This window comes from Cherax quadricarinatus, chromosome 78 (genome assembly GCF_038502225.1).
Source record: "Cherax quadricarinatus isolate ZL_2023a chromosome 78, ASM3850222v1, whole genome shotgun sequence".
NCBI lineage: Eukaryota > Metazoa > Arthropoda > Malacostraca > Decapoda > Parastacidae > Cherax > Cherax quadricarinatus.
Window position 1 is genome coordinate 5,932,362 of NC_091369.1, and position 16,920 is coordinate 5,949,281.

The following is a 16,920-nucleotide window of genomic DNA, read 5'->3' on the forward strand; positions in this document are numbered from 1 at the left end:
AGATCTCTGTACATTTTCTAGGTCGGCAATTTCACCTGCCTTGAAAGGTGCTGTTAGAGTGCAGCAGTATTCCAGCCTAGATAGAAGAAGTGACATGAAGAGTGTCATCATGGGCTTGGCCTCCCTAGTTTTGAAGGTTCTCATTATCCATCCTGTCATTTTTCTAGCAGATGCGATTGATACAATGTTATGGTCCTTGAAGGTGAGATCCTCCGACATAATCACTCCCAGGTCTTTGACGTTGGTGTTTCGCTCTATTTTGTGGCCAGAATTTGTTTTGTACTCTGATGAAGATTTAATTTCCTCATGTTTACCATATCTGAGTAATTGAAATTTCTCATCGTTGAACTTCATATTGTTTTCTGCAGCCCACTGAAAGATTTGGTTGATGTCCGCCTGGAGCCTTGCAGTGTCTGCAATGGAAGACACTGTCATGCAGATTCGGGTGTCATCCGCAAAGGAAGACACGGTGCTGTGGCTGACATCCTTGTCTATGTCGGATATGAGGATGAGGAACAAAATGGGAGCTAGTACTGTGCCTTGTGGAACAGAGCTTTTCACCGTAGCTGCCTCGGACTTTACTCTGTTGACGACTACTCTCTGTGTTCTGTTAGTGAGGAAATTATAGATCCATCGACCGACTTTTCCTGTTATTCCTTTAGCGCGCATTTTGTGCACTATTACGCCATGGTCACACTTGTCGAAGGCTTTTGCAAAGTCTGTATATATTACATCTGCATTCTTTTTGTCTTCTAGTGCATTTAGGACCTTGTCGTAGTGATCCAGTAGTTGAGACAGACAGGAGCGACCTGTTCTAAACCCATGTTGCCCTGGGTTGTGTAACTGATGGGTTTCTAGATGGGTGGTGATCTTGCTTCTTAGGACCCTTTCAAAGATTTTTATGATATGGGATGTTAGTGCTATTGGTCTGTAGTTCTTTGCTGTTGCTTTACTGCCCCCTTTGTGGAGTGGGGCTATGTCTGTTGTTTTTAGTAACTGAGGGACGACCCCCGTGTCCATGCTCCCTCTCCATAGGATGGAAAAGGCTCGTGATAGGGGCTTCTTGCAGTTCTTGATGAACACAGAGTTCCATGAGTCTGGCCCTGGGGCAGAGTGCATGGGCATGTCATTTATCGCCTGTTCGAAGTCATTTGGCGTCAGGATAACATCGGATAGGCTTGTGTTAATCAAATTTTGTGGCTCTCTCATAAAAAATTCATTTTGATCTTCGACTCTCAGTCTGGTTAGCGGCTTGCTAAAAACTGAGTCATATTGGGACTTGAGTAGCTCACTCATTTCCTTGCTGTCATCTGTGTAGGACCCATCTTGTTTAAGTAGGGGCCCAATACTGGACGTTGTTCTCGATTTTGATTTGGCATAGGAGAAGAAATACTTGTTATCCTTCTGACTGTCCTATCTTCTTTTTCGGCAACTTCGCTTTGGCGAGTTAACACAAGGCATTTTGACCATCTGGTAGCCCGTGTGGTTTTTTAAAATCCAGCCGATCTTTGCCTTGGGCCCTTTCCCCTCACTACTCGAGGGTAGGCTATCTTAGGGGCTGACCTTCATAAGTCAGCTGAAATAGGATGTTAGGCTAACATTAAGGAAAGATACCTTTTTGTTAAGCAACTCCTCTGCCAGATGCACCTTCCCAGGCATCATGGCGAGGATTCGTGTAAGATTACGTATTGATGGAAATCAAATGTCCATGAAAGACATTCTCAAATGTATTTGCTCGAACTCAACTGTTGCTCCAGTGGATGTTTTTCAAACCCACGCTGGAGCAGTACTTCTCCTCTCTTCAGAAGAAGAGTTACTTCAACTACTAAAGCATGATGTCTTGGATAAACTGAAGACTTTTGGTGTTACCCCAGTTGCACCTGACAGCTATCAAGCTCAGAGGACTGTGTTTGTGGCCAGAATCAACAGTTTTATGAAACACAGCACTGTTAATGAAATTGTTGATAACATTAATACCGAGAATTCTGACCTTAGGGCTGTAGAAGCACATAAATTCTCGAATACCAACAACAATAAGGTAACTTTAAAATTAATACTCGAGACACCTGAGGAGGCCAAACTTGTGTGTCAAAATGGCTTCAAATGTTTCAGTACCAGATGTACATCTGACCAAATTTCTATGGAACGCTTTGTCAGTGTGACACAATGTTTCAAGTGTTATGCCTTTGGTCATAACAACAACAAATGCAGTACACAAGGGCAAATTTGTAGCATTTGCTCTGGCCAACATTCGTATCGTGATTGTACCAATAAAAATACACCTAAATGTGTCCTCTGTAATGGAAAACATCATGCTGTTTCTGCTATTTGTCCTGAAAGAAAAAAGGAAATGCAGAAAATTCTTGACGCCAAGAAACTATCCACTTCTAAGAAGACCACTCCCCAGGCCACCGCCAACCATGTCCCTCTTGATTTAGGGAAATCTTCCTTCCCAGCATCTGCCTGTTTAGCGCTTCCCCCTTGATTATAATAATAATAATCTGCCTGGATCAAATGGGACTCCTCAGGTCTCTACCAATGGTTCCAATGTTTGGAATTCTGCCCCTCTTGGAGCGCCCCAATCTAACCCTCACTTACAACAGACACAACAACAAGGTTCAGTCGCATCTCATATGTCTCAGGTATCCACAGACGGGGATATAACGAGAGCACAACTAATGTACTTGGTGGCCAAAGACATAGCAGGTGGTGACATGCAACTCTGCTCTCAGGTTTTAAATGATCTGTTAATGGATAATGGGATCACTCCCATCACTATCCCTGAAAATGTGAAGGCTATTATGACCCAGCCTTCTCATAACAAGAAGTATGTACCATACTCTACATCTAAAAATAAGCCTAAGTCATCCCTGGCCCAGGGATCGCCCTCCCCGCAAACCCAGGCTGTCAACTCCTCTCAACCCGATAAGTCAACACCTGAACATAACAATGCCCCAGAAAGTGGTGCCTACTCTCCCGCTATTGTAGCTGATCCTGTTGAACAGGAACTTTCCCAAGGTAACTCACCTTGCCTATCTAATATTCCCTTGGAGCCTACACAGTCTCCCATTAACTCTCACGAGCCTCTGCTTCCTGAAACTGAGAATAGCATACCTCAGTTTTATGATGATGACTCTAACGACTCTAACGATTCTAATGAATCTGTTAATATTACTGCCTCTAGTGAAGATGATGGCATGTTTAATACACAAGCATCCACGCAAAAGTTCCCTCCTCCCCTTGACGAGTCCAGCAGGGATAGTATAGATACAAAACATGACATTAGTTGCAGGCGTTCAGAACGCAGTGTACGAGCGAAGATAAAGAAATAATGGGGATTACAATCTTCCAACTTAATGTTCAACATTTCTTTAATAACCGTTACCTTCTTGAGGTTGAACTACATAACTACAATCCCGATGTTATACTTTTGAACGAGACAGCTGCAAGAGTTGATCAACATATTAAATTACGTGGATACTGTACTGTTGAGAAATCGAGAGGACCCTTTAGTGGTGTAGCCATCTTGGTTAAATTAGGATATACATTTAAAAATATTCATGTGGATGAAGATAACATTCTTGCAATAGAACTAACAACGTCGCATGGACAACTAGTGATAGGAACTGGATATTTTCCCCCGAGACAGCCATATATAGAGTCAATTCCTCTACATAGGATATTAAGCAGAAATATTCCAACAATTCTAGCTGGAGATTTTAATGCTCATCACCCTGCCCTCTTCAACTGTGGAGCTGGTATTCCACTGGGTGACTTAAAAGGAAAACAACTCTTTAATATCATGACAGCTAGAAACTTGTCATTTCAAGGCCCATTCTTCAAATCGTACATTGGACCTCATCCAGGAACACCAGATATAGTACTGACAAACAGAGACTGTGACATCTTTCACTGTCGTATATCTCCTGGTGGAAATGTAGGATCTGACCATATCCCTGTTATAATACAACTACAAACTTCTCCATTTAGAATACCTGTAACTCCTAAACCCAATCTTAACACCCTAGGATTTGACCCCTTCAGGGCATATCTGGGTGAGGATGAAATTGTGTCTTTGGAAAATCTACCTTACAGTGTAATTGATGATGCAATCAGGTCCCTGCACAATCGAATAATTGAAGCTACCAATGCAACTTGCCAATTAGCTTCCACAAAGATATACCAACAATATAAACCTACTAGAGAAATTAGAGACAATTTAAGAAATTATCAAGCAGAATGTCGAAGGCATCTTCAAACGCGACAACCACCAGCAGCTACACTGCACCGATTAAGGCACGAATTAATTAACATGATTAGTCAACACAAACGAGACATATGGAAATTTCTAGTTCTTCAAGCTAATCAATATAAACGTGAACCAGCAAAATTTTGGAGTAAGATCCGACAACTTTTAGGGGCAAAGCACAAGGCTCCTAACTACCTAGTTCATACCTTCACTGATGAGGATGATGAAGATGTTGAAATTAAACTTGACGATCCACAGGACCAGGCTAATTTGATGGGTGATGTATGGGAGAAAATTCTCTCTCACAATAACAGTCGTCAATTTAATAATAATCATTATCAGTTAGTAAATGAATGGAGAGATGATAACTTGGATGATCTACAACCACTACCTACCATCGATACTTCAACTCTTGAAGATACCCACCCGCTTACTAGACCTATTACATTACTAGAGATAAGTCAGGTTATTGGAAGAATGAGAAATAGAGCCCCTGGCCTCTCTGGAATAACAATGAAACAAATAAAGTATCTACCTAGAAATTGCAAACAGTCCTTGGTAAATATCTTTAATGCCATCTTGGCCTCAGGACATTTTCCAGTTGTTTTTAAGACTGCTAGGATGATCTTTCTTGCTAAGCCCAATAAAGACATCCACCAACCTGGGAACTATAGACCTATATCTTTACTTGAAGTCACTGGAAAAGTTCTTGAGAAAGTCATTTCCAACAGATTGAATTACTATATGGAGTTTAATCACTTGTTTACTGAAAAACAATTTGGCTTTAGAACACATAGAGGTACCAATCATGCAATAAATGTTATTTTTGACACTAGCAAGTCTAAAACAGCAGGGCAATCTTGCCTTAATTGCCACCAGAGATGTTCATAAAGCTTTTGATAGCTTATGGCATGATGGCCTTATATACAAACTCATTGACCTACCAGACCATAACTGGACTTTTCTCAGAGTAATTTATAATTTCTTAACTCAAAGAAAAATCATTCCCACCTTTCATGGCAAGTCGACAGAACCTTTTATACCGACGGCTGGTGTCCCACAAGGTTCTTGTCTCAGTCCACTTCTGTTTAACATTTATGTGAATGACCTTCCTCAACCAGAGTTTAATGACACAATTGTGACACAGTTTGCAGATGATGTTATTCATGTCGTCTCATCAACTCCAGTAACAGGAAAATACAAGTATGAGAGAGTCATAGAAAAAATGAATATTGAACTTCGTCGAACATCTAATTGGGAGAAGAAATGGAGAATTACGACTAATCCTGACAAGGTCCTTGTTAGCACGATAGGATGTTTTGCATCAACCATCGAAGATAAAGGGGGTATCTCCATCAGAGGTACACCTGTAGCCATTAGAAACCCTAACAAGATCTTGGGATATGAAATAGACAGGCTGCTCCACTCAACATCTCATGTAACTAAAAAGATCAACACAGCCAAAGCCGGTCTTAGCAGACTCTTTCGATTCAATCAAGCCCCTCAACATGTCAAAAAACATCTGTATAAAATGATAATAAGACCTATACTTGAATACCCTTGTGTCCCAATGTCATTAACAACAAAGACCAACATGCTACGGTTACAAAGGGTCCAGAATAGAGCTCTTCGCTTTATTACCGATACCAGGAGGAGAGACAGAGTTAAAATGGCAGATTTACACACACAACAAGATATCACTGCCATAAATGTACGCCTTGACACCCTAAAAAAGAAACAACTTTATACAATGCAAGAACTATACATGCCAGATAGAGAACATCCTATACAAGTGATAAATACCACCGATTACACCATCAATACTCCGCCTCACAGGACTCAAAGAATGACTCTCCCACAGAGGGTTCGTCGTTTTATTCATAAAGATGATTACCCTCGACCCATGATTTTGAGCAACTTACCTGACGAAGAAGATTGGATACCACCAGAACCCTTCTATGTATACTGAGAAAATCATCGCCCCCAATTAGGGAGACATCTTAAATAACTTTCTAATGTAAAATTATGCTATTGACTATTGTTGACACCACCATTAAGAAGCTATTGTCACGAGCTCATAAACTGGCCAGAAAATTATTGCCTTTCTTGTCGTATAAATATCCGTTGTGCAATCGCGAAAAAAAAAAAAAAAATTGCAACTTGTATAACTACTACCAATTCAGAGTCATGTAGTTATATACCTATTATATCTATGTGACTCTGATGGGTTAGTATTAAACCCATTAAAGAATATCTTATCAATTCACATACACTTTTTAAATTACACCAAAGTGGTTGGGCCACTTACCTTTTATATCCTACCTCTCCCCCCCCCCTCCAACCCTTTTCCAATATTTCCATCCTTACCCATCCTTCTTCCTTACCCATCTTACCAAAGCTCTGGTCATTAGAACTCGAACTGCTCCAGATTCTCCTCCACCACGATGCTGTGAACACTAACTCCAAGGCCGAGGGACTGATTACCTCATCTTTTGTATATAGTTCTACTGTCTTCCTATTATGTCCTAGAATCTGTATTGATAAAGCCACTGGATGGCGAAACGTCTACAATAAAGATATCCAGATGTTGCACATGTGTCTTAGCTTTCACAGTGTGCAACATGTCTTCCATACACTTATCTAAGATGAGGGACTGATTACCTCATCTTTTGTATATACTTCTACAGTCTTCACATTGTTCTTGTATTGTACTGATAAAGCCACTGGATGGCGAAATGTCTACAAATTTGATACCCAGATGTTACACGTGTCTGATTTAATGCTTTGTAGTACTGTGTACTTTGTATCTTTAATACATCTTTCTATCTTTTTCTTTTATTATGCTTCATTTACATCAATTTTCTTTAAAGGAGGAGAGATCTTGATTCAAGGAATTGGAACAACCCTTCTATTCCTCAGATTAAATATAATTACCTCCCATTCTTCAGATTTAGCACTTCTCTACAAATACAATGATTCACATTTATTAGTTTTATATATTTGTCTGTTTTACTTCAGTTACTAGTGACATTAAATCTTTTAGCTACGATGGAATCCCTTCGACATCCCAGACGAGGAGGTAGACTTTGTTAATGGATTGCGAACAGTTTGTGGGGCAGGTGATCCACTATCACGTAATGGCTGCGCCGTTCATATTTATGTCTGCAATGTCTCCATGACTAATTCTGCCTTATATAATAGTGATGGAGATTTCCTCATAGGTAGGTTATGAATACCTTGTAAATTTTCTATACATTAGCATGTGCATGCATATATACATACTTAAATGGTTAAAAAAAGTAGCAGTATTGTAATAATTCCTTAATTAAAATGATATACAGCTTTTAATTCATGCTTTTTACAGTTATAATTTGTAGTAAAATGCCCATTTATCAGTACCCCAACAGGGCACCCTGGATATCACTACAGAGTTTGGGAAATTGTGTGTATCACCCAATGAGATCTGTGTCATACAGCAAGGAATGAGGTTTTCTGTTGGTGTTCAGGGTCCTTCACGTGGTTATATACTTGAGGTATATAATGCTCACTTCATCTTGCCAAACTTGGGCCCTATTGGTAAGTATCTCATCTGCTTCAGCCAAAAAATTTGTCTCTTGACACTAATATTTGTAAGTCTTATTAAAATTAGGTACTACATATTATTAATTTACCTCTTGTCTAACAAAATGTGTATGCAACAAACTAACAAATGGATACTCTCATGGTTGTGGATTTATGGCTGATTAATGCTTTTCTTTATTTCAACTGCAGTTAAGATAATTTGTCATTATGAATGTTACCTTAACAATTTTATCACATTTCAGTCATCCTTTTATATTTTTCACTGTCATCCGGTAATCTCCATGTTAATGCTGGTTTTTGCATGCTTGACAGGTATTTATCTGTATTGATAAAACTAAATCTTTGTTGCAGTGAAGGCACATTTCATAATTGGCAGTTTGTGCTGTCATTATTTATGGGAATAGAGGAGCCATGGACACCAACTAATATTTTTGGCTTAAGAATTTTTTATTCCATCAGGTGAGCAAACAAGCTTTAGTTTAATATCTTTATTATGCACCCCATACCCATGGTGTGAGTAGTAGTCAAAAGATTACAGATGCACACGAGTCCAGGGACTAGATTTTGATAGCCAAACAAGCTAGTGGTAATGCAAACACAATGACCATTTTCATTCAGAATTTAGATGCAGTCTCAAATCCTAAGATTGGCAATATGACATTGCAGTAATTACAAGTACGTATATTGTAATTGTCATGGAATATGCCTATATATTATAATGTCCAAAATATTTTCTCCTTAGTGTTGTATATTATTATTATTATTATAAAAAAGAAGCGCTAAGCCACAAGGGCTAGTGTTGTATAGATTTGTGCAGGAAATAAAAAATATGCAAATTATTGACCTAAGAGAGAGATCAGGTTGGGCTTTGGAAGTAGGAAAACTTGAAACTTGCCACAGGTATGTCGAGTCTCAAGGACCTGCAAACTGAGTTTTCTTGCTAATTGCAATGTTAGTACAAAGTTGATAAAATAGGTGGGAGGTGCAAGGGTAGTGCCTGCTTTCCACGACCAGTGGTGCAGGGTAGCACTATTTGTTACCCCCAGCATCTAGTGGTGTAAGTGTAGCATTTGGTCCCTCCTTGTCTGGTAGTGTAGGGGCAGTATTCTTCCCCACATCAGTAGTGTAGGAATATTTTTGTACCCCCACAGCTATTGGTGTGGGAATAGTTTGTGCTCTTCATGACCAGTCTTGTAGGGGTAGTGTGCGCGCCTGTATATTTTAGCAGCAGTATCCCCTCAAGGAAGGTTCCTTGATGTTGGTGAGGGGCTCTTGATTTTTATCTGTGCTCCAGGAATTAATGAATGGTCAGTTCTGATGCTGTCTCGTACGTTGGTTTGCGTGCAGCCAGCAGCAACAGCCTGGTTGATCCCTGAGGATTAGAGCCTGAATGCTTTCCACATCCCCCCCAGGTGCTGTATAATCCTCCGGGTTTAGCGCTTCCCCCTTGATTATAATAATAATAATAATAATAATAATAATAATAATAATAATAATTAGCAGCAGTATGCATCTGTAAAATCTCTCCCTCAGATTGCCACCTTCCCAATATCAAAATAGGTAAGTAAGTTTATTCAGGTATACACAAATACAGTTACATAGAATTATCATACATAGCAGCATATGTGTAGAGAACCTAGGATAACCCAAAAAAAGTCAGACACAGTGACAGACAGTTTGTATTTATTTACTTGTGTGTGTACATACTCGCCTAATTGTGGTTGCAAGGGTCGATTCATAGCTCCTGGTGCTACAAGGTCACTCTTCCTGAGCCATAAGCTTTATCCTACCTCTGCTTAAAGGTATGTATGGATCCTGACTCCACTACATCGCTTCCCAAACTATTCCACTTCCTAACTACTCTGTGGCTGAAGAAATACTTCCTAACATCCCTTTGATTCATCTGTGTCTTCAACTTCCAACTGTGTCCCCTTGTTACTGTGTCCAGTCTCTGGAACATCCTGTCTTTGTCCACCTTGTCAATTCCTCTCAGTATTTTGTAAGTCGTTATCATGTCCCCCCTATCTCTCCTGTCCTCCAGTGTCGTCAGGTTGATTTCCCTTAACCTCTCCTCATAGGACATACCTCTTAGCTCTGGGACTAGTCTTGTTGCAAACCTTTGCACTTTCTCTAGTTTCTTCACGTGCTTGGCTAGGTGTGGGTTCCAAACTGGTGCCGCATACTCCAATATGGGCCTAACATACACGGTGTACAGGGTCCTGAATGATTCCTTATTAAGATGTCGGAATGCTGTTCTGAGGTTTGCTAGGCGCCTTTATGCTGCAGCAGTTATTTGGTTGATGTGCGCTTCAGGAGATGTGCCTGGTGTTATACTCACCCCAAGATCTTTTTCCTTGAGTGAGGTTTGTAGTCTCTGACCCCCTAGACTGTACTCCATCTGCGGTCGTCTTTGCCCTTCCCCAATCCTCATGACTTTGCACTTGGTGGGATTGAACTCCAGGAGCCAGTTGCTGGACCAGGTCTGCAGCCTGTCCAGATCCCTTTGTATTTCTGCCTGGTCTTCGATCGAATGAACTCTTCTCATCAACTTCACGTCATCTGCAAGCAGTGACACCTCGGAGTTTATTCCTTCCGTCATGTCGTTCACAAATACCAGAAACAGCACTGGTCCTAGGACTGACCCCTGTGGGACCCCGCTGGTCACAGGTGCCCACTCTGACACCTCGCCTCGTACCATTACTCGCTGCTGTCTTCCTGACAAGTATTCCCTGATCCATTGCAGTGCCTTCCCTGTTATTCCTGCTTGGTCCTCCAGTTTTTGCACTAATCTCTTGTGTGGTACTGTGTCAAACGCCTTCTTGCAGTCTAAGAAAATGCAATCCACCCACCCCTCTCTCTCTTCTCTTACTGCTGTCACCATGTCATAGAACTCCAGTAGGTTTGTGACACAGGATTTCCCGTCTCTGAAACCATGTTGTCTGCTGGTGATGAGATCATTCCTTTCTAGATGTTCCACCATTCTTCTCCTGACAATCTTTTCCATGATTTTGCATGCTATACATGTCAGTGACACTGGTCTGTAGTTTAGTGCTTCATGTCTGTCTCCTTTTTTAAAGATTGGTACCACATTTGCTGTCTTCCATGCCTCAGGCAATCTCTCTGTTTCGATAGATGTATTGAATATTGTTGTTAGGGGTACACATAGCGCCTCTGCTCCCTCTCTCAGGACCCATGGAGAGATGTTATCTGGCCCCATTGCCTTTGAGGTATCTAGCTCACTCAGAAGCCTCTTCACTTCTTCCTCGGTTGTGTGTACTGTGTCCAGCACATGGTGGTGTACCCCACCTCTCCGTCTTTCTGGAGCCCCTTCTGTCTCCTCTGTGAACACTTCTTTGAATCTCTTGTTGAGTTCCTCACATACTTCACTGTCATTTCTTGTTGTCTCTCCTCCTTCCTTCCTTAGCCTGATTACCTGGTCCTTGACGGTTGTTTTCTTCCTGATGTGTCTGTATAACAGCTTCGGGTCAGATTTGGCTTTTGCTGCTATGTCGTTTTCATATTGACGTTGGGCCTCCCTTCTTATCTGTGCATATTTGTTTCTGGCTCTACGACTGCTCTCCTTATTCTCCTGGGTCCTTTGCCTTCTATATTTCTTCCATTCCCTAGCACACTTGGTTTTTGCCTCCTTGCATCTTTGAGTGAACCATGGGCTCATCCTGGCTTTTTCATTATTCCTGTTACCCTTGGGTACAAACCTCTCAGCCTCCTTGCACATTGTGACTCCATATTCCATCATCTCATTAACTGGTTTCCCTGCCAGTTCTCTGTCCCACTGAACCTCATTCAGGAAGTTCCTCATTCCTGTGTAGTCCCCTTTCCTGTTTACCTGGAGTTTACCTGGAGAGAGTTCCGGGGGTCAACGCCCCCGCGGCCCGGTCTGAGACCAGTTTGGTTTCATTCGTTCTGGCCTTCCCGCTTCCCCCTCCACTTGTAGCTCTACTGTGTATTCGAAGCTCAAAACCACATGATCGCTGGCCCCAAGGGGTCTTTCATATGTGATGTCCTCAATATCTGCACTACTCAAGGTGAATACTAAGTCCAGTCTTGCTGGTTCATCCTCTCCTCTCTCTCTTGTAGTGTCCCTTACGTGTTGGTACATGAAGTTTTCCAGTACCACCTCCACCATCTTAGCCCTCCATGTATCTTGGCCCCCATGTGGCTCCAAGTTCTCCCATTCGATCTCCTTGTGGTTAAAGTCGCCCATGATCAGGAGCTTTGCCCTGCATGTATGAGCTCTTCTGGCCACTGCAGCCAGTGTGTCAACCATCGCTCTATTGCTCTCGTCATACTCTTGCCTTGGCCTCCTGCTGTTCTGTGGTGGGTTATACATCACTGCAATTATCACCTTGGGACCTCCAGAGTGAAGCGTTCCCGCTATGCAATCACTTTCTTCTCCGCTGTCTCCTCTCTCCAGCTCATCAAAATTCCATTGGTGTTTGACCAGCAATGCCACTCCTCCCCCCCCCCATGTTCCTTCTGTCTTTCCTCAGGATCTGGTATCCCGTTGGGAAGATGGCATCTGTTATCATACCTGTAAGCTTGGTTTCTGTGATTGCTATGATGTCTGGTGATGCCTCTTTGACTCTTTTGTGCCACTCCTCCCACTTGTTTGTTATTCCATCAGCATTTGTGTACCATACCTTCAGTTTCCTTTCCAACACTGTGGTTTGGGGGGCCTGTGGGGGTAGGAGACCTGGTAGCATACTGTGGGATTCTATGGTTGGGGGTTGGGTGGAAGCTGTGGGTATGGATTGTATTGTGTGTTGGGATGGTGTGATAGGTTGTGGGGTTCTGAGGATAGTTGTGTGTGTGCTTGCTCTTGCTGCTCTGTTCTGCTCTGACTGACCTCTGCTGGTTCCATCCTTGTCTCCTTTCCTAGCTCCTTTCGCTTTTTTGTCCTCTCCCTCAGCTGCTGTCTCTCTTTTTGTGTTCTGTCTCTGTCTAGGAACACTTTCTTGTACTCTTCCAAGCTTCTCAACCGTGGTTTTTCTTGGAGGATCCTGTTCCGCACTGTTTCTGTCCTGAGAATCAGCTTGATCGGTCGGTTTCTCCCCTTCAAGTACCCCCCTATAATCTGAAAATTTACAATCTCATCCACGTCTTCTCCCCCTATTTCCGTGATGATTTTCTCAATCTCCTTTCTTTCTTCCTGCCGTCTTTCAGTGTGTGTCCTTTCCTCTCTCTCCCGAAGCCCATGGATAAACACTGATTTTGCCCTTTCCTCCTCCCATTGCCTCTCCCTCTGTGACTCTGGTTCCTGTCTGTATGTGGTCATTTTCTCCCTTGATTTTTCCAGTGGCTCTTGGTAGCATGGTTGTGCCTCAGCATTCGACCTATCTCCCTCTCCATCTGCTCTTCCCTTCCACTCCCTGGCCCTTCTTTGCAGGCTGATAGGACCTTAGCATATTTCATATCTCCTTCCTTCCTGTTCAGCCTCTCAGCTTCGTATGGTGTGTCTTCTCTGGTCACTACCCCTGAGACTTGTTTCAGCCTATTTACCTCAAATTCTAGGACCTTTACCCTGGCTACTGCAGTTTCGACTTGTGCCTCCCAATTCTTCGTCTCCTTCTCCAACCTCTTTTCCCATTTCACAGAGAGCTCTTTCTCCATTTTTTCAGAAAGCTCCCCTAATTTTCTCTCCCATTCTTGCTCTATCCTTTTCCACTGCTCCTCCATCCATTCCTCCCTACCAGTACCATTGTCATCTGATCCCTGATTCCTGCGAGTCCCAACCATTTTTTTTTTTTTTTTTTTTTAGTAAAAGAGAAAGTGAAAAAGAAAAAGGGGGAGAGAGTGAGAGAGAGGGAGAAAGAGAGAGAAGGGGAGGGTAGGAGGAGGGGAAAAGGGGGAGAAAGTGAGAGAGAGAGGGAAAAGGTAAGAGAGAGGGGGGAGTGACAAAGGAAGAGAGGAAGAGAGAGAGGGGGAGAGAGAGAGGGAGAGGGAGGGAGAGGAAGAGAGAGAGGAAGATAGGATGAGAGAAAGAGGATGAGAGAGAGAGAGAGAGAGAGAGAGAGAGAGAGAGAGAGAGAGAGAGAGAGAGAGAGAGAGAGGAGAGGAGAGGGAGAGAGGTGGGGGGGGGGGAAGGAAGGGTTAGACATTAGAGGGTCACTTCACAGGAAGGTGTGAAATCCTGTATGTGGGTGGGTGTGTACTCACCTATTTGTACTCACCTATTTGTGGTTGCAGGGGTCGAGTCCTAGCTCCTGGCCCCGCCTCTTCACCGGTTGCGGTTGTGTGTGTGTGTGTGTGTCTGTGTCTGTCTGTCTGTCTGTGTCTGTCTGTCTGTCTGTGTCTGTCTGTCTCTGTCTCTCTCACAGACACAGACACAGAGAGACCCAACAATTAATATTTTCACTGATAACTCATTACAATTGTGACTGGGTGTGGCCATGTGAATTGCTCATTACTTTATAATTTGTTCATGATTGTAACCATGTATAAATATAAGTAAATTTACTTACATGATTCATTATCTTTGTACCTTGTTCAGCTATCAAAACTTGGGGCCCAGTCCCTGGACTCATTATGTATCTCTGTAATCTGTAAATACCTTAATAATAATAATATATCTTTATTTACTACATGTACAAGGTATACAGGTCTAGCCGACATCAATGACATATACTATATAGAAAGCCCCTTGTTATGCAGAGCATTTCGGGCAAATTAGGTCAGTTTTGTCCCAGGATGCGACCCACACCAGTCGACTAACACCCAGGTACCCATTTTAAACTGATGGGTGAACAGGGACAGGGACGGACAGCAGGTGTCTTCTGGAAACACGTCCCTAGTGTTTTCCAGCCGTACTGAAGGAGATTTGAACCCCAGACCACAGTTTGTGAGATGAGTGTGCTAGCGATCGAGCTACAGGACACCCTTTTGTAATTTGTCATGACTGATCAGATCTACCTGGAATTCATTACCTTTGTAACTTGCTCAGCTATCAAAACTTTGTGGCCTAGTTACTGGACCCATTATGTACCTCTGTACTCTCTTGACTACTGCCCACAGGATGGGTATGGGGTGCATAATAAAGATGTTAAACTAAAAAAATATCAAATTAGTCCTAATACATTACTGTATTGAAACGAGTCAGGTTTATCTGTGAGAGGAAAGCAGGAAGGAGAGAAACTAGCAGTAAAGAAAGATGGAATGAGTACGAGGCCTGTATGGAGGTGACGATGGTACAAACATTATTGTAAATTATTTTTTCCCCACTGGTCTCCTGAAGAGGAAACCAGTGGGATAAAGGGTTCCCTGTTATATATAACTAAGGAAGAGTCTGAATCAATATGGCAGAAGGGTAGTTAATGATTTTGTGATGTACAGGTGCTAATGGTCTGGCCAACCCCAGGGATTTCCTTACCCCTGTTGCATGGTATGAGGACCGTGATGTTGATGGCTTCCGCATCATTTCCAAATACCAGGTATGCAATACTTCCATGTGTATTGACAGTAAACAGATGATCACTTATATTTAGGTTGCTGTATAAAAATACTAGCAAGCAATTCTGCTTATGTTACCTACAAAATGATAACAACACTTATTTATACAATATTGAAATGAAAAGCTTCACTACTGATTTATTGAAATAAAAGCTTGATTAACAGAATCTACAGTTAACTATTCTGGACTTTTACTTTTCTGTACTCTGTCCATAATGAAGGCAGAGTATATATCCAATGTACCCAAAATGAGTACTGTGCAATACTTTCTATTAAATTGTTGCATATTAAAGAGTAACAAAGCCTAAGAGAAGCTGTAAAGTGCTTCCCATCAGTGAAAAATTGCTAATTCTCCCCTTATTGTGCTCAGGTTATCAATTAAACTTTATTGTAAGTCTGTAAACAAAAAACAGCTTGTATATAGGGTTTGCTACTATCTGTGGTTTCGGGTATCCACAGTAGGTCTTGGAACATATCCCCCGTGGATACGAGGTGAGGTGGGGAGACTACTGTATTGTAGCTTAATTCTTTTGGCAAGATACTTATATTTTTTAAATAGACAGTAGTTAAGCAATAGGAAATAATAGTTCTTTTATACAGGGACATCTGTTTGAGGCACTACAGGGCCATTCTCCCTTCGATGTTGTAGCCTGGCATGGTAATTATGTGCCTTACAAGTACAATCTTAAGCACTTCATGGTGATCAATGCTACAGCCTTCGATCATGCTGTACGTCATGGTAAAACCTTCACATGGTTTCTGCTTTTTATTAAAGATTTCAGCCCAATTCATCTTTAATTAAACAAGACTAATAAACTGACAAGATATTGATATATTCAATAATGCAACATTGTTTTCAAGCAAATTTACAAGAACATTTCATGAAGTTAAACACGAGTAAATATGTATGTACACTTGTAGTTAGTGTAATTTGTTACTGTTTATAAATTTGAGAAATTCTAATAGTACTGTCCTTGTGGATTATGCAGGATCCATCCATCTTCACGGTATTGACATGTCCCGGTACCAAACCTGGAGTGGCAATTGCAGACTTTGTCATCTTTCCTCCACGCTGGGCTGTTCAGGAGCATACATTCCGCCCACCATACTACCATCGTTAGTATCGGGTTAGGATAGGAAGGAATATAGTGAAGGCAGGCATTGCAGTGATGCTGTAGCAATGTTAATGGAATGAGTGAATTTAGATGAAGATTGTAGGGAGAAAGTTTATATTAAAGGTAACTATTAAGAGCATGAGTGAGATGTGTTAGATTACTTTTTATTGAAAAGATAAGACATGAAAATGAGAGATAAAAGTAAACAAAGAAATCAGTAGTTTACAAGAAGGTAAGATAGGCAGTATCACTATCAGCTGAAACTGAGGTGGTGGTTATTATTATTATAATCAAAAAGAAGCGCTAAGCCACAAGGGCTATACAGCGCTGCAAGAGGTGGTGGTTAAGGAATAAGAGAAGAGGGATTGTGTGGAAGAAAAAGTATGGTTAGAGTTGCAAGAAGGGAATATAAATCGTTTTATTTAAGACTTAATGTTTTTAACTAATTATCATAAATGGAAATTTAGTTTAATATTGGAAATTTCATATCTATTGTTGCTATACAGT

The 16,920-nt window shown here is 41.6% G+C and overlaps 1 protein-coding gene across 1 annotated transcript in view; it reads left to right on the forward strand.

Annotated features, from left to right (window-relative positions):
• hgo (homogentisate 1,2-dioxygenase) overlaps window positions 1-16,920 on the forward strand; it is a 49,805-nt gene that overhangs the window by 26,982 nt on the left and 5,903 nt on the right. Inside the window, exons 4-8 of the mRNA XM_070101607.1 lie at window positions 7,293-7,470; window positions 7,646-7,825; window positions 15,182-15,279; window positions 15,899-16,027; window positions 16,288-16,414. Of these exons, the coding sequence (XP_069957708.1) occupies window positions 7,293-7,470; window positions 7,646-7,825; window positions 15,182-15,279; window positions 15,899-16,027; window positions 16,288-16,414 (712 nt within the window). The remainder of the gene's footprint in view (window positions 1-7,292; window positions 7,471-7,645; window positions 7,826-15,181; window positions 15,280-15,898; window positions 16,028-16,287; window positions 16,415-16,920) is intronic.